We start from the raw sequence: 18,771 nt of genomic DNA, 5'->3' as shown, positions 1-18,771 counted from the left end.
TCATTAGGATATGCATAGCTAGTACTTCTTTCACAAAGGTTCTAGGTGGACAAAAACTTTGGAAATTTGCCGAGGAAGATTTACTGGGCAAATGGAGTTTAATTTTGTCACGAGGCAATGATTTGGATAGGAAAGAGTGCCCAAATTTTTTGAGCGCAATCAAGAATATATAAATAGCACTTCCTTCACAATGCTCTTCTCTAGACATAAACTTTGGAAAATTAGTCAGAGAAATTGGCTAAATGAAGTGAGCTCAAATTTGCTGTAGGTAAGTTACATAGGCATTTAGAATATGTGGCCAAAATTCAACTCATTAGGATATGCATAGCTAGTACTTCTTTCACAAAGGTTCTAGGTGGACAAAAACTTTGGAAATTTGCCGAGGAAGATTTACTGGGCAAATGGAGCTGAGTTTTGTCATGAGGTAATTATTTGGATAGGAAATAGTGCCAAAAATTTTGGGGGCAATCAAGAATATATAAATAACACTTCCTTCACAAAGTGTTGTTCTGAACAGAATAGAAAAATGAATATTGTTGAATTATTTTTGAACTAGGCAAGGAAGGTTTTTTACATATTTGACGATGATATGACCCAAAGAATTTATGAGATTTTTTGGGAATTTTGGGAATGACAGAAATATAGGTTGCTTCACAACCTAGGGAAAAAATTGACACATGGACATGACACATAGGCAAAACTGATGAGGTGGCGCCTAGTCATAGCAACCAACCACAATTTACAAGGTTATGACCATCTATATTGGTCGTGATCAGCTAGAAATAAGGCAACGGACCAGTGCTATCTGCTTTATGACCATTTGGTATAAGGAAATTACGACCTTTCTGACCAAAAAGGTCGTTATAGTTTAGGGTTTTGAGCCCCGAATAGCTTTTGACCAATTGGTCTCAAATGGTCGTAGATTTATGACCAATTCTTCTAGGGTCACTGACAGAAGGTCACAAGTTGACATATTTCTTGTAGTGCGTGATGGTTGCCTCAAGCTTGCTATTGTCAATGCTATCAAGTACATAAGACACATTGAACAAAATCCTATCACTACTCACGAGGAAGAAGACAAGAACACAATATGTTCAATTCTTTGGTTCGAGTAATTGGTCAAAAGAAGATAACATGATGTTCAGAGGCTAATTCATACCTCTTCGTTCAAGCCAAAAATCATCTTTGATGAAATACCATCCCTTGCATCCAAAACTCCAAAAGGATGAAAAACTGCAATTATTAAGGAATGATAACACAATTCAAAGGGTAGCAGTAATAAAGTGTCCTTTTGATAGTACCTATCAGCACCCACACAAACCCAAAGGATGGTATGGTTCTTCAACATCTTTTGTATTTTACTCTGAATCCATTCAGCACCCACACAAATCCAAAGGATGATACACAAAAGATTCATAATTGTGTAGAGCAGGGACACATTTGTGAACTTGAAGTGTAATAAAGAATATCAACTTATATCATTGTTTTTTTCTGTAGAAAGGTTTTTATTCGACAACTACGACATACGCATCAAATACAATCATGTATGAAAGCTGATCTTCTGCATCTGCATGTGCTACATTTGCCTACAGATTTTGCCGAAATCATGAAGTATGTGCTTTGTGTATGTTCTTCGATATGCCATACATGACACAATGGCTGACACATATCTTCAATAAAACAACACACCAGGAGATCAGTTATCGTGGTAGGGTATGTGGCTGGCCGGACTCGCCTATTCTAGATGGATGCCAGGGTGACTGCGCATACAACGATGTCATCAGTTGGGCAAACGACGTTGAGGACGAATCACAGTGGAGGCAAGCTCTCACGCGGAGGCGGGCTCATGTGGCGGGCAGGCTCTCGCGCGGCAGCGGGTGCAATAGATGCGGGTTCGCGTGGCAGAGGCCTCAGCTGAAGCCGGTTAGCGCGGCGACGACAGGCTCACGTGGTAGCGGCCTCGGCAGATGTGGGCTCGCGTGGCGGAGGCCTCAGCTGAAGCCAGTTCGAGCGGCGACGGTAGGCTCGCGTGGTAGTGGCCACGACAGATGTGGGCTCGCGTGGTGGAGGCCTCAGCTGAAGCCAGTTTGAGAGGCGACGGCAGGCTCGCGTGGTAGCGGCCTCGGCTGGCACGCTCCTGGGGCGGTGGTGGGATCGCGTGCAGGGCGGCCACAATGTTGCAGGGAATTGGTGTGCAGGAGGACAATCAGATCTCGAATAGGGAAGATGACAGGATGGTCGTGAAGGAGTTGATGGAGGAGCGTCCACCTACTCGACGACGTGGTACAGGGAGGCGATGGAGGATAGGGAGGAGATGGGGCTGCCGGCCGTCGTGCGGTGTGCTGGTTGCGGAAGAAAGGAAGGCATCAGGGTTGCGGGCGAAGGGAGGCGAGGGCGACCAGTTTCCATTTTTTCTGCAATGATCACGCGATGGGAGGGGCTGGGGACGTGATTATTTTGCTATTGGTGGAGTATGTTTAGCCGAGGTAAATTGCTAAGTGTACATCAAATCGCGATTAGATCAATGATGGCTGTTAGATTTAGAATGATGAGCCTAAACGTGTGGTGCTGATTGATTCGTGCGAGGTTATGGGACTAATTGCGGGGTGCACATAAAAAAGTTTTTGTTTGATTGCTTAATAGTAGTGTAGATGTAGAAGTGTAGATGACATCATCAATCTTTTTTTAGTCTACCAACAACTATTTGTTTGTTTCCGTCCTATGGCTAAGTCGTTCACGTAGACGTAGCCATCGTCGAGGCCAACTGTTTATTTCTCACAATCATTAGTCCAGTCCAACTGTTTGTTTCTGAAACCATTAGTTAAGGAGTACTCTTGCGAAGATCATCATAATTCCCAGGTTGCGACAAGTGGCGCGCTGCATGTGTGCCATTTGTCGCAGCCTGGGAGTTTCCCTTTTTTTCGTAGATCCATTTATTCAAAACATTTTATCTCTTAAACCACGCGTCCAAATCTCGAACCGATTTCACCGTTAGATTCCTCACGTCGAGATCTTCAAAACTAGATCCCATGTCGATAGGTTTCGACGAACATTTTTTTACGAGAAAATCAGACAAAAAAATCCGGACCGGGAGCACGGGTTTTTCCCTTTTTGAAAGAGGCACGCCCGTGCCTCTGACGAAATCACTACCGTGCCTCTCGCGGAAGCAAAACCGTGACTCTCGCGAAAGAAAAAAAACAGAAAACACGTTTTTTTTCGCTTCCGAGGAGGCACGGTCGTGACTCTCGCGAAAACACAACCGTGCCTCTCACGGAAGCAAAAAACCGCGCCTCTCACGAAAGAAAAAATAAACAAAAATGCATTTTTTCGTTTCCAAGAGGTACGGCCGTGACTCTCACGAAAGCACAACCGTACCTCTCACGTAATCAAAACCGTGCCTCACACGAAAGAAAAAAAACAGAAAACGCGTTTTTTTCTGTTTCTAAGAGGCACGTCTGTGCCTCTCGCGAAAGCACAACCGTGTCTCTCGCGGAAACAAAACCGTGACTCTCGCGAAAGGGAAGAACACGTGCTTTTTATGCATTTTTTTTAATTTTTTGTTTTGGTTCAAAAGTTAGGGAAGACAGGTGGAAAACCAAACCATAAAAAAAATCAGAAAAAAACCCGTTTAAAAAGCCAAAAACGCTTGCAGAAAAATAAAAAAATACGAAATCCGAAGAAAGCGTCCAGAGCACGACACGTGACGAATCGCTGACAGCGTGATGCTGATCGTTGCGAGACTTTCAAAAAAGCGCTGGTTAATTAGTTGCTCCTATTTGTTTCTTACAGTACTAATGTCTTCCTGCGAGCGTGAGGCTCGGCCCGCTCGTGGCCTTTTTTTTTACGATAATCTCGTTCTGGTTCACGCCGGATCGGTTTGGGGCAAACAAAATGGGCCCCTTTCTCCCGTGCGCGGCCTTGAACTCCAACCGACGGCGTTACATAAGCAGCGCGATGCTTCCATCTCCCACGAACGCTGTCGCATAATGCGGCGCATCTATCTGCTTCCCAATAATGCGCTAACAACTCCTCAATAAATGCCCCATAGCGGCGGCTACGCAGCGCAGCGCCCTGCCGCCGCCGTAGAAGACGACCAGAGGACGACGACGCTACCTTCCCTAATCCCGATTCTGGAGCGTGCGGCGGCGGCGGAGAGTAGTAGGCCTGCCGGCTCTTTGGCGCTGCAGGTGCGCCCCCTCCCCCAATCCCAGCGTCCCCATCTTGCTTTCTGTTTGCGTGTTTCCCCCCATCCCTTCTTGGTCTTTGATGAGTCCACATGTCCGTACTGGCGCGCCAAAGTTTCAACAATCCCTTTTCGTGTAGATCTGGGGTTCAAACGGTTTTCCTTTTTCTTTATGGCTGAAGAGAAAGTATTGGTGTTGATTGGCTTGTTAGGTTCATGGTTTTTCAGATTTGAGAATCTTCTCTTTCTTCTTCATATATTCTTATACTTTTTTTTATTTCTTATAATGGGTTGTTTGGATTTACATTGGTTTCGCATGTTTTGAGATTGTATATTTTATTAAGTCATTTTTGGTTCCTTTATGGTTCTTGATAAACCTTATATTGCTTAAACTTGTTTTAACATATTTTTTTTACTTAAGTTTGGTTAAGACAAAATTGCATGTGTGTATCTTGTGATATTTTCAGATTTATCACTTAGGGCAAAAAAAATAAAAAATAGTGCAGGTTTATTAGAAAAAGTATTGGTATAAGATATACTCAAAGTATCATACTCTCGTTACTGAAACTAGTAAATTTGTATGTTGATATTTAGTACTCCTTCCGTACCAGAATGTGTGTTGTGCTTTTAGTTCAAATTTGAACTAAATCCATGACATTTATTTTGAAACGAAGGAATTTTCTGATATTCATATTTGGTATGATATTAATTTTATGCTAAACATGTTGAGCGTGTGTCATTTAAGCAATCTAAATAGTAAAATTGACATGGTTTGATGGCCGAGATTACTTTGAAATGTCTTTTTAATTCTTTTCATATTGATATAGATACAAGTTAATCCAAATTTTTGAAAATTGGTGCATCTTATATTTTGGACCGGATGTAGTATTTGTTATTTAATTTGTGTTCAAAGTTACACTCAAAATTAATAAATCTTACATTATACTACCTCTGTTTTTTTATATTAAGGTGTATTTGTTTTTTGCAAAAATTACACAATGTAAGGTGCATTTATTCTAATTTCTTGTAATTTCCTTTTTAGCCCTTCAAAAAATGGAAAGTATTTTTTCTCGATTGTTTGTATCTCTCCTTGTAGAAAGTATCTCTCTCAGTTGCATGTATCTCATACTTTCCTGTACTAACTAATTTACTTGCCACAAACCATAAATTTGCTAAGGGTAATTTCATCCTAACATGTCCGTAATCATGTGCCTTGGTCACCGTGTCAAAAATAATACATCTTTTATAATGGAACAGAGGGAGTATGATATATTCCTTCCGTCCCAAAATTCTTGTCTTAGATTAGTCTAGATACAGGTGTATCTAATAGTAAAATGTGACTTGATACATCCGTATTTAGACAAATCTAAAACAAGAATTTTGGGACGGAGGGAGTATGAAAATAGTTATGCTTGTCCTTGTGAGATTGTCTTATTTGTTTTGTCTATAGTCATTTGATGAATTCTTTTATTGCTTTGTGCTTCTAAAAATAGCAAAAATTACATTATTATTTGTAATTGCCCTTAAGTCCAATCGTAATTGTTGATATAGTACAGTTGTCACCATGATTTCCATGCAATCTTGTTAAGAGCCAAATCCTAGGATACTTTCCAATCCTCTCCTTGTACCACCTCCTCCCTCGTCAACTTTGGTTGCCTCATACCCCCTAGTATTTTCGCTACTCTTTAGAATAACTACTATTCATTGGTGCTTCTGCAGGCCTTCGTTGGATATGTCCAAACCACATTAGTCGGTGTTGGACAAGATTCTCTTCAATCAGTGTCACCCCTACCTTGTCGCATATTCCCTCATTCCTAATTCAGTCTTTGATTGCAAGCCCATACATCCACCTTAGCATTCACATATATCCTCATTCCTAATTCAGTCCTTGATTGCATGGCCATACATCCACGTTAGCATGCGCATCTTAGTGATACTCATTTGTTGGATGTGTTGTCTCTTAATAGGCCAACATGTTGCTTCATATAGTATCACATAGTCCTGGCCATCTCAGGCCCGGCCCTGTCGGCCCACCCAGGCCCGGCCCCAAAATCCAGGGCCTAGGCCCGATGGGCTTGCCCATGGGCTGGGCTTGGGCCTGAGTTTTGAGCCCACCAGTAGGGCCTAGACGGGCTTGGGCTTGGCGTATTGGCATTTTAAGGAAGAGGCCCGGCCCACGGCCCTAAGTCCTAAGGGCTTTTTAGGGCTTTTTACCAGATGGGCCGGGCTTGAGCTTGAAAAGTAGGCCCAGTGATAGGGCCTGGGAGGGCCTGGGCCTCAGTTTTTTGCCGTGGGCTTTTTCAAGCCCGGCCTGGCCCGGCCCATGGCCAGATATAGTATCACATGTTTGATTGTCATCTTGCTTTGTTTTTGTGCCTAACATTCTCATTGATATCATATCACCATTGCTTTGTAGCATTGATCCCAAATGTCTCCTAGGCATTATATGTCTCTATAAACCAAGGTTTTTGAGTCGCCTAGCCAAGTCGTGTCGCCATGCCTCCGATTAGTGGCTCGCTGCAATTAGTCTGCGACTCGTCGTGATTAATCGCCCCAAGTCGCCCCAGGTGTTAAGAGGAGGAGGAGGAGGGGGAAGAGGTGTTGTTGCACGCGGAGGAGGGGGTAGGCAGCTGCTTGGAGGATACTTCAGCTCGGAGAAGGCAGCAGCAACTCGTAGGAGCAATGGAGGCGGCGATCCTGATCTGCAGATCTGGGATGGGAGCATGCGTCTTGCTCCTCCTTTGTTTCGTGCTAGAGAGCTGGCCCAATAGGCCCATTATGTAACCCTAGCTTCCAAATAAAATCCAAACCGTCCATATGCTCTAATCTGGACCCTGCATCTGCTCTCCCATGTGCCTTTCTCCTTCGTCTCTTCTGTGCTTCTCCTCGTACAGGCGGCGCACTCTCCAGCTTCGTTTCCTCCTCCCCCGCCTTGGACTCAGGCCTCCTCACCTTCCCGGTCTTCCCTCCCTTGGCCTTGCTGAAGCAAGCCGGACCTGCTTTGAGGTCCTAGTCGCCCGACTAGTCGTCGACTAGCCTACCAGCCACGCGACTTGCTCCTCTAGCCAAGTCGCCTGCGCAAGCCAACCTCGCTCCAACGACTTGGCGATTAGTCGACGACTCAAAAACCTTGCTATAAACTAACTTATCGGTCTAAACCCTAAAGTCACACCTCATATACTCGGTCTTCGTTCTAGTAAGCCTAGATAAGTTGTAGCCAGCTAGTTAGTAGCTTAGTTCATTTCACGTAGTTACCAACTTATTCCACTATTTACTAGATTAGTTAGAGGGACTCCTGACCGATTAAGCCTTGCTTGATGGTATTTCTGTTGTTTCCTACCATCTTTTACTTGATGGAAATGCTTTACAAATATGCATATGGTATCAAAATGCACAACATATCAGCTTAGCCTATATAGTGAGGATGCTCCCAAAAGTGGCATAGAAACTAGTGGAACCAACTTGGTGGGAGTTCTTATAAGTATACAATGACTTTGACCCATTCTAAGCTAAGATAAAGTGTTCTTATATGAAACTAAACCTTTTGGACGTGGGGTGATATACTATACAAAGTCACGTTATGACTAGAGAGAACACAAACAAACCAACCAATCCAAGCTACCCCCTCTATCCATATATATAGGGCCTACTGCGTTTTCCGAGGCTAACTTTGACCACATGTTAGAGCAATAATATATAACATGCGAGTTACAGAAAGCATACCGTCAAATTTGTACATGGGAGGAGCTTCTAATGATATAATTTTCACATTATACATCTCATATTTTCATATATTATAAATCTTACGAGTAGTCAAAGGTTGTCCCAAAAACCGTATTAGGCCCTATATATGGATGGAGGGAGTATAAGTAGTTAGACCATTTGAGATGACAAGAGGCTAGGTTATTAGCATTATTATTTTGTATAAGCAAGAATTCAAGTTAATTGATTGAAATGGTTGTGAGAGCCAAAATATTTGTAACATTTGGAAGTTGTGATGATTGAATGTATTGTTGGTGTAATTACTTTGCTCCTACGGATTTTGTCATTGTTATTCTAGTCCATCTTTTATATTTTTGTTACTATGTAAGTCTATTTACGAACACTTCGCAGCTCAACTGGTTGAGAACGCTGACCCGCTATCGCCTGGTTATGAGTTCGTATCCAAGTGCGACCTTTGTTTGAAGGGGAGCCTTGGCGCAGTGGTAAAGCTGCTGCCTTGTGACCATGAGGTCACGGGTTCAAGTCCTGGAAACAGCCTCTTGCAGAAATGTAGGGAAAGGCTGCGTACAATAGACCCAAAGTGGTTGGACCCTTCCCCAGACCCTGCGCAAGCGGGAGCTACATGCATTGGGGCTGCCCTTTTTTTTTACTATGTAAGTCTATTTATCAATACGCTGATATCACTTCTTTTCACAATGGCATGTGATATACTCTCGTGAGATACATCATGAGTGTGTAATACTGGAAAAGCAAATGATCCTCTTTTTAAGATAATCAAAATAAATATGATAATATTTGACAGACATGCCCTTGGAGTGTACCAGCAGCCTAGGAGTCAGCCCATCAGTAGTTGCGCTTGTTTTGACGATGCTCTCTACACTGTAGTGTACAATAAATAGGCCAAGAGTAACAAGAATTTAAAATAAAAGAAGGGCGTGTGATATTTAGTGGTTACGCTTGTTTTGACGATGCTCTGTACATTGATGTTTCATATATTTTGTTATTTCATCGTATTGCCTCGCCATTTCTTCAGTTGTTTGTTTCACTATAGTTGTACATGGTCTTGGGTGTTTCACTATAATTGTGTGTGGCCTTTGATGACTTTTCTTCAAATACTACAAACTCATGCTTGTGATTGTTTCGGTGTTTCCATTCTATATAAGGCATTTATGTCACATCTCTAGTTCTGGCCTGACCTATGCTTGCTTCCATCTGTGCATCATGTTTAAATTTTTGAAACTTGAACTGAGGAATTTAGAAGCCTCAAAACCCTAAATAAAAAAAAGGGCAAAAACCCTAAAATCTCATTCATTGTTTCAAAATGCTCTTCTTAGATGTTTAATATTTTTGGCAAGGGTTTTGATCCAAACCAAAAATATTGAACATTTTTAAGGATTTATTTTTGGGACTTTGAATTTAAATCATTAGCTATTTGAATTTGAATTATATTCATATAACTAGAATATAATTTCAAATACCCCTGAAATATTTTATGAGTTGTTGGAAAAGTCCATCTAGCAAAATAAAAATATTCAGAGGAGTTTTTGGCATTGTTTGAATTTGTTTAAATTCAAAACAATGGCAAAAGATATTAAATAAAAGAAAACAGAACAGAAATATAAAAAAAAGAGCAGAAGCCTACCTGGCGCTCACCTCTCAGCCCACCCGGTCCAAACCTACCTGGCGGCCTAGCTGGCAGGCCCAGCCCACCTCCTCCTCCCTGTCGCCTTCCTCCTCGCGCCAGTAGGCAGAGGAGGGACACGGCGCACACGCCCGAGCTCGCCACGCCACCACCCTGCTCGTCTGCATCGCCTGGACACCGCGACGCCTCGCGTCATCCTCTCGGCGCTGCCCCGACCCCCTGGAACCCCCTCGACCTCTCCCATCGCCTCTCCCCTTCTCTGTCCCTCTCGCACACAACCGGCCGAGCGCCACCGTCGCTGACCCTCGCTGCCCTCGCGGCCACCGCCACCCCCTCTCCTCCCCGACGCGCTCCCGAGCTCCGCAGTGCCTCCCTCGACCTCTCCGTCGGCTCACGCGACCGGAGAAGCCCCGAAGCGCCGTCCCGACGCTTTTCCCCTCCTCGGCCACCGAGGACCGCCGCCGTCGATTCGCCGCCGTCGCCGCCTCCCCGAGCTCGCCGTCTGCTCCAACCGACTCCCTCCTCTTCCATTCCCCCTCCTCCCCGCGCTCGTTCCCGCACTCTAGTCGCCCTTCTCACCGGAGCCGATTGCTCCTCGCCACCGGCCATGGCGCTGCCGTGGCCAGGGTCACCCCAGCTTGCGCCCGAGCATGTTACCAAGTTCGCCGCCCTCCCAGGAGCCCGCAGAGCCCTCCCATTTCCCCTCTAGTGCACCGCAGCGCCGTGTTCGACCTCGGCCGAACTCCGACGGCCACCTAGGTCGTCGCCGGCGCCGATTCCGGCTGCCCCGACCCCAACCGACTCCACAGGAAGACGTGGCGCTCTTCCAGCTATCCGTAGAGCCCCTCCTCCGTCCGTTTGGTCGCCGGAGCAAGAAACCCGAAGGCCTCCGCCGCCTCGGCCTCGCCGGCGACTCAACGCCGGCGGGATTGACTCGTTTGACCAGGGGTTTGACCTCCCCTGGGTCCATGACAGGTGGACCCCGCCATCATAATCTAACCCCCTGACACTGACATGTGGGCCCTAGTGCCCCTAATCTTTAGTTAAACTAAACTAACCCCCCCTGTCTAACCCGTGTCACTGACGTGTGGACCCACACGTCAGGTTTGACCCTAGCCAGCCGCAGTTGACCTGCTGACGTCATGCCAACGTCATGCTGACGTAATAATTCCTTTCTGGAATTTAAATAAATCTTAAATGATTTAATATTTTCAGAAAATGTCCAAAACTCCTAAAATTCATAGAAATTCAACCGTAACTCCAAATTAAATAAATTATATATGAAAAATTATCAGAAAAATTCAAGGAATCCATCTGTACCATTTTCATGCATGTTTGAACAAAGTTTGTCCTCTGTTTTGGACAAAACAAATAAAGGGCATTTAAATAATCATATATGGAGTTGGAGTTTGAATCATGTATTCAAACCAACTTCATTTAAATCATAGCTAGGTGCATTAGCCCAAAACACATTTATATTGCCATGTCATAGCATGCATCATATTGTGCATTGCATTGATCGTGTTTCTTCTGTGTTTGCCGGTGTTGTTCCCCATCGGTAGACGTTGTACCGACGATGTGATCGTTGACACTGATGAAGACTCAATGCTATCTTCAGAAGTGCCAGGCAAGCAAAACCCCCTTGTTCATTCCGATAAAATCCCACTCTCTCGCTCCTGCTCTTTTTTACTGCATTAGGACAACAACGACATATTTGTTACTTGCTGCGGTAGCTGAACCCCTTTATCCTTTGCATGACCTGTCATTCCACAGTAAATAGATGAAACCCACTAGCATGAGTAGGAGTTGTTTGAGCCCTGTTGTGCCTACTCATTCATGTTTGTTTGTCATGCCTGCTATTGCTTAGAGTTGAGTCAGGTCTGATTCATCGGGGATGAATCAGAGGTGTGTGAACATGTCCTACTGTGTGTGAGCTAAGTGTGTGAACACGATTTGGTAAAGGTAGCGGTGAGAGGCCATGTAGGAGTACATGGTGGGTTGTCTCATTGCAGCCGTCTTCAGGAACTGAGTTCTGTATTTGTGATCCATGAACAGCTACTACCACACATTGGGATCCTTAATTGACTCTCTCGACTTATTAATCAACATGATCTCTGTCCAGGAGTTGCAACTAGTTTCTGGTGTTTGTAGGTAGTGTTAGTAGTCTACCAAGTGGCACCCGGTACAGGTGGGCTTGGGACAGACTAGGCACAGTGGCACGGTGTACCAAGCGTACATCCATCCGTCGAGGTGGGCTTGGGAACCCTGCACACATCGTTTGGGGCCGTGAGCGACACCCCGGCCGGATCTCCTTGCGGATGGAACCCGAATAGGCGATAAACCTGGACTAGAGACTTGTTTGGTTAGTCAGGTCATGGCCGACTCCCTCGCCCGGCTTCCGCTTGAAGGTTGCCGAGGTACATGACGTGTACAGGGCGGTAAGCGGCGAGAGCGTGTGTGAAGAAGTACACCCCTGCAGGGTTAACATCATCTATTCGAATAGCCGGATTCCTCGGATATGGAAACTTGGACCCCTTGCATAGTTCATAGACAAGTGAAAGTGGATACTCTAAAATACGCAAGAAAAGCGTGAGTGCTATGGATGGCGTTCTCGTAGGGAGACGGGAGCGGATCCATAGTGGTGTATTGATATGGTGAATATGTGGACTCGTGTGCGCCACCTCAAAAGAGTTACTTGCAGTCGTAGTTCAGGATAGCAACCGAGTCAAAGCTGGCTTGCTGCAATTAAACCCCAGCATCCCTTTGTTGATAATGATGCATATGTAGTTAGTTCTGATGTAAGTCTTGCTGGGTACATTTGTACTCACATTTGCCTATTTTATGTTTTTGCAGAGAGACTTCAGTCTCACTAGTAGTTCCGCATTGGACTTCGACGTTTAGCTTGTTACCTCAGCTACGATCTTGTGCCCTCGGCAGGATCTGGTAGATAGTCTGGCCTTTCAGCCTTTTTTATTTATAGTTGTCTGTACTCAGACATGTTAAGCTTCCGTTTGTGCTTTGACTTGTATGCTCTGATTATTGGGTCATGAGACCCATGTTTGTAATATCTCGCTCCTCGGAGCCTATTGAATAAATACTTGAGTTGTAGAGTCATGTTGTGATGCCATGTTGTATTTGCACATATCGAGCATATTGTGTGTATGTTATTGAAATGCTTGGTATGTGTGGGATCTGACTATCTAGTTGTTTATCCTTAGTAGCCTCTCTTACCGGGAAATGTCTCCTAGTGTTTCCACTGAGCTATGGTAGCTTGCTACTGCTCCGGAACACTTAGGCTGGTCAGCATGTGTCCTTCTTCGTTCCTGTGTCTGTCCCTTCGGGGAAATGTCACGCGATGAATATCGGAGTCCTGTTAGCCCGCTACAGCCCGGTTCACCGGAGTCCTGCTAGCCCAGTGCTACAGCCTGGATTCACACGCTGATGACCGACACGTTCGATGCTGGGTCATGGATGCCTGTCCCTGTAAGTTAGTGCCACTTTAGGTTCACGACTAGCCATGTCAGCCCGGGCTCCTTATCATATGGATGCTAGCGACACTATCATATACGTGTGCCAAAAGACGCAAACGGTCCCGGGCAAAGGTAAGGCGACACCCGTGGGAATACCGTGCGTGAGGCCGCAAAGTGATATGAGGTGTTACATGCTAGATCGATGTGGCATTGAGTCGGGGTCCTGACAGCGTTGGTATCAGAGCTTGACTGCCTGTAGGATTACCAAGCCAATCTGGTCGAAGTTGAGTCTAGAAATTCTTTAGTTATATAAGGGAATTGATTGTGGGATGGAACGTAAGACTCTTTTTACTCCTTATACCTCGTGGCCTTCTGATCTGATTCAACCTCTTCTTTTCTACGAGGATTAAGAACTAGGCTTTCTCTTCTTCTATTAGGATCACGTGTTACTAATCTGTAGACTTATAAGATTGTTGGATTTAAGCCTCAGTCCAGTTCCTACTACTTCGGTATGTCTCCGATGATCTCGAAACCTTGATATTGTGCTTCTGAGTGATTATGCCACCATTTTGTGAATGTCTCAAATCTTTTTTGAGCATTTACAGCCGTTATGCTGTCCGAGTCATCCCAGGTTTCTAAATAGTCTGATGCATTTGCAAAATCCTTTCCCTCTGGTTTCGATGTTCCTTTATGCCAGCTCAATCACACTAATTGTTGAGTTGAGGTATTCTATTGCCTTGACATTTATGTTGGAGCTATTATTATGACCCTAGGTGTTTTAGGGAGTCACCTAGTAATCTAGCAATGTTTAGTGTTCTCAGTGTGAAGATTCTGGCCTTTATTCTCGAAAGCATCCCATGATGCTACCTAGTAGTAGGTATTCTACTCCTGGGTTCTGAACCCGAGATTCACTCTACTTACTTCATGTCGATAGTGTTTGCTAGTTCCTTTAGGATATTAGTAACTTTGCGATAGTCCTCGAGGTCCGTGGTATATCGTTCTTCCAAATACCATGAACCATTATGGCAGAAGTTTGTTGGATCAAAAGATCACAACAGGCCCTCTATGAGTTCTCCATTATATATTGTGGCTCTGCCAGTTCTACCCTTCCGCATGGATTGCCCGGAAGAAATATGTTGAATTCGTTCGACATGCTAAACCATGCATCCACAACTCAGAAAATCGTATGTTCCTTTGAGTTGTCCCTCTTTAGTTGTCTTCTGACCCTCGTCTATCAATTGATAGTCAAGAGTATGTGTGCATTCGTTCATCGATGCCTACTACTCTTGTGGTCTGTCAAGCCATTCTATTCCGGAATGACTAGGAGAAACAAACTCCAGTACCTCATCCATATCTAGGATTGGGTCAAAACAATTGTACTCCGCAGATCAAAATGCCAATCCAGCTTTTGCTCTGTTCTACCTTGGAGTACTACCATCTTTTATATCGGGATTATTGTAGGAATTGCACACCATCCTATGAACTCTTGGTACAGTGATACTTCTTGCCATCATTGTTCATTCCTCGGTTCCTGTGTTATTGTAACCGGAATGCCGACAAGTGAATCGTGGTGTGTGAAATCAATACTGCTAGCAACTCTGTTGCTTGGTAGTTAAATGGGCAATAATTTCATTCTTAGCGTGTTGGTTTTTGAATCATCATTCTAAGACTGATTGTGCTACCTAGTCCTTATTTCGGTGCACCCTTCGATTGATGAGTTAGGATCTTGTCAAGTCCTCACTCATTTGATCATATCGTCTTGCCCTCAAAAGCGAGATTGCTCTCGAGCTTAGTAACATACCGGTGGTTCGTGATTTTCCGAATATCTTCTGGAAAGTATTACCAGGTTGTCACCTGACCACTATGTTGAGCTCGTGATCAAGTTGGTTTCTTGTAAACCACCCCCTTCCCCAAAAATCGGTGTTAGATATCCCTGAGCTAGCTGGTTAAGCTAGACAACAACTTGGAGAGTTGGAAGATAAAAGCTTGCCTAACTTAGTTCGTTCCAAAGGGATATTATTATGTAGTGTGTGTTGAAGAAAGATGATATCTTCATCGATTGGTCCCTGTGATCAGTTGCTGGACCTATTGTCTTATCAATCCTTTGATTTGAGTGTGGGCTATCGTCAATCAAATCAGTACCAACGATATTCGTAATGTTGTCTTACTCGTGGTTTTCCTCGAGCATACACCATTATATTCCTTGGTCTGACCAATGCTATCACCGTGTTCACTTAACTATGGAATTCCTTTTAAAAGGGAACCCGGATGAATTGTTGTTGAGCCCATTGACAACATCCTTATCTCCTCCATGATTTTGTTGAACATTAAGCTAGTGTTGGAAACTTGTGTAAGCATTTTCTTCATGCCCCGTTCGTGAAGCATATGTTTGGATGAAAGAAGTGACTTCCTTTGATTCACGTGCATTTGATGTAAGTTGCCGCCGTGAATTCGAGAAAGCATGTTTTTACCTCCTCTGGAACCATCCCAAGTCAGTTATGCACGTGCGAAGTATTCTGTGGTTTGATAGACTGATCATCTTCATTCCATATGTGTATCCTAGCACACCAAGCCACTGACTGATTTGTTCAAGGAGAAGGAGTATCTTCATAAGAGCTAATCCAGACTTATGAAAGAACTTCGATATCCTCGCTGATGGTTCCCAACCAGAACTCGGTAGTGTTTTATTGTAAGACTACCATGTGATCATGTTTGTCTGAGGCAGCGTGTTCACACATGTGTAGCAGAACCAGCTCATGTTTTGGAGCTTACTATCGTAGTTCATTCCCCGAGAATCTCGCAACGTCATCTCGTCGATTTGTGTTGCAAACTTTCATTTTTCTTCCTAGACTCGATGAGTCTGGAATATCCTGACACCAACCAGATCTGAGTCTCAGGCAGATATGATGGTTGGAACATTTCCCAAGAACTATAATATTGGTCCCTCGATAACCGGTAAAGTGGATGTCGTGGCCAACACACCCAGCCGGAAGACCTATTATTGTAGTATCTTGTTTGAGGAAGTAGGCCACCTCCCCATAAGGATTTCGTAGGATTTACCTCCGTAACTGTTCCTTATGGATTCTATTGCTCCCGAAGTCCGACCTTTACTTGATGTTCTAGTTATCAAACCATATCTATGAATGGGTTACACTAGCACGTCAGGGAGAACATTAGAAGCGGAGTGCTAAATGTCTCTCGGTCGATCATCCAGATTTTATTTCCTTGGCCCCGCCAAGGGTGAAATCTGAGAAAGTGTTATCTTCCTTTGCATCTGCATCATCCATCATCTTTCATCATGGTAGTAAGTTGTGTTGCCAGGATCCTTGACACGGATGTTGATAAAACCTTGATGATTATGGAAATGCTCAAGTTCTTGAGAGCACGCGCAAGTGCTAGGTTTGATCGTCGGCATTAACTATATAGTGCTCTCAGTTTCCTCGGCAATGCTATGACCTTTTCAAACAGTGAATTCACTCTCTATTGTTGGGTTCTTCCCCAGTTACCAGAATCATTCCCAGCATTTGCATTTTGTTCCCAGCTTGCACCACCAATGTGCCATTCTACCATGGGTCTCTTCCATTTCCAGTGGTAAGCAAATTCATCCGTTACGTTGTCTTCAACAAGGTAATCCACATCATCCAAGTCCGAGTATGCCATTCTACCGACCCCCTCCAAACGATCGCTTGAGAATTGCCTTAGGCTGGTATAAAGGTTTTCAATGATCTCTGAATCAAAGGTAAGTCTTTTTGCCACTTAAGGTAATAATCTACGAATCACCCTCCTCCAGGATGTTCCGCTGTGGCATCATGGCAACTCAACTCCTCGCTACGTTGACAACCGTTCACCACCCTTTTAAGCGTGGAATCGTTGTCTACCTAGTGAACCTTCGACATCTGTTCCACTCCATTCATTTGGACGAATGTTTCGTGTCTCAGCTCGAGAGACGTTGCTATGTCTCATTCCGTGAGTAATCCTGAGTTGTTCGATCTTCGAGAAGATCGACCCTTCTAGAGTCTCCTTCTTCTCTCCATGTCATGTTGGCAGGATTTCTCAGAGCAAGACTTCAAGACAAAGATGGTGATCAAATCAACGTTCCTATGAAGTGCAAGTTGGATCGTGAAGGTTGTGTTAGGTTGCGTTCCCTATCGTCTTACCCTACACTTGAATCTCGGGTCGAGATTCTTGTTTAGTGGGGGTGAGTTGTCACATCCCTAGTTCTGGCCTGACCTATGCTTGCTTCCATCTGTGCATCATGTTTAAATTTTTGAAACTTGAACTGAGGAATTTAGAAGCCTCAAAACCCTAAATAAAAAAAGGGCAAAAACCCTAAAATCTCATTCATTGTTCCAAAATGCTCTTCTTAGATGTTTAATATTTTTGGCAAGGGTTTTGATCCAAACCAAAAATATTGAACATTTTTAAGGATTTATTTTTGGGACTTTGAATTTAAATCATTAGCTATATGAATTTGAATTATATTCATATAACTAGAATATAATTTCAAATACCCCTGAAATATTTTATGAGCTTTTGGAAAAGTCCATCTAGCAAAATAAAAATATTCAGAGGAGTTTTTGGCATTGTTTGAATTTGTTTAAATTCAAAACAATGGCAAAAGATATTAAATAAAAGAAAACAGAACAGAAATATAAAAAAAAAAGAGCAGAAGCCTACCTGGCGCTCACCTCTCAGCCCACCCGGCCCAAACCTACCTGGCGGCCTAGCTGGCAGGCCCAGCCCACCTCCTCCTCCCTGTCGCCTTCCTCCTCGCGCCAGTAGGCAGAGGAGGGACACGGCGCACGCGCCCGAGCTCGCCACGCCACCACCCTGCTCGTCTGCATCGCCTGGACACCGCGACGCCTCGCGTCATCCTCTCGGCGCTGCCCCGACCCCCTGGAACCCCCTCGACCTCTCCCATCGCCTCTCCCCTTCTCCGTCCCTCTCGCACACAACCGGCCGAGCGCCACCGTCGCTGACCCTCGCTGCCCTCGCAGCCACCGCCACCCCCTCTCCTCCCCGACGCGCTCCCGAGCTCCGCAGTGCCTCCCTCGACCTCTCCGTCGGCTCACGCGACCGGAGAAGCCCCGAAGCGCCGTCCCGACGCTTTTCCCCTCCTCGGCCACCGAGGACCGCCGCTGTCGATTCGCCGCCGTCGCCGCCTCCCCGAGCTCGCCGTCTGCTCCAACCGACTCCCTATGAGCTCCTCTTCCATTCCCCCTCCTCCCCGCGCTCGTTCCTGCACTCTAGCCGCCCTTCTCACCGGAGCCGATTGCTCCTCGCCGCCGGCCATGGCGCTGCCGTGGCCAGGGTCACCCCAGCTTGCGCCCGAGCATGTTACCAAGTTCGCCGCCCTCCCAGGAGCCCGCAGAGCCCTCCCGTTTCCCCTCTAGTGCACCGCAGCGCCGTGTTCGACCTCAGCCGAACTCCGGCGGCCACCTAGGTCGTCGCCGGCGCCGATTCCGGCCGCCCCGACCCCAACCGACTCCACAGGAAGATGCGGCGCTCTTCCAGCTATCCGTAGAGCCCCTCCTCCGTCCGTTTGGTCGCCGGAGCAAGAAACCCGAAGGCCTCCGCCGCCTCGGCCTCGCCGGCGACTCAACGCCGGCGGGATTGACTCGTTTGACCAGGGGTTTGACCTCCCCTGGGTCCATGACAGGTGGACCCCGCCATCAGGTGATTAGCTTAAGCTAATCACCACCTAATCTAACCCCCTGACACTGACATGTGGGCCCTAGTGCCCCTAATCTTTA

At 45.4% G+C, this 18,771-nt stretch overlaps 1 protein-coding gene across 2 annotated transcripts in view; it reads left to right on the top strand.

Annotated features, from left to right (window-relative positions):
• The first annotated feature begins 3,961 nt into the window (after positions 1 to 3,961).
• LOC119324079 overlaps positions 3,962 to 18,771 on the top strand; it is a 23,124-nt gene continuing 8,314 nt past the window's right edge. For both annotated transcript variants that reach the window (XM_037597827.1, XM_037597832.1), the window contains exon 1: positions 3,962 to 4,187. In XM_037597827.1, the coding sequence (XP_037453724.1) occupies positions 4,038 to 4,187 (150 nt within the window). In that variant the 5' untranslated portion in view covers positions 3,962 to 4,037. The remainder of the gene's footprint in view (positions 4,188 to 18,771) is intronic.

This window comes from Triticum dicoccoides, chromosome 1B (assembly GCF_002162155.2).
Source record: "Triticum dicoccoides isolate Atlit2015 ecotype Zavitan chromosome 1B, WEW_v2.0, whole genome shotgun sequence".
Taxonomy (NCBI): Eukaryota; Viridiplantae; Streptophyta; class Magnoliopsida; order Poales; family Poaceae; genus Triticum; species Triticum dicoccoides.
The sequence above is the reverse complement of the archived record's forward strand: the minus strand, read 5'-3'. Positions and strand labels throughout refer to the sequence as shown.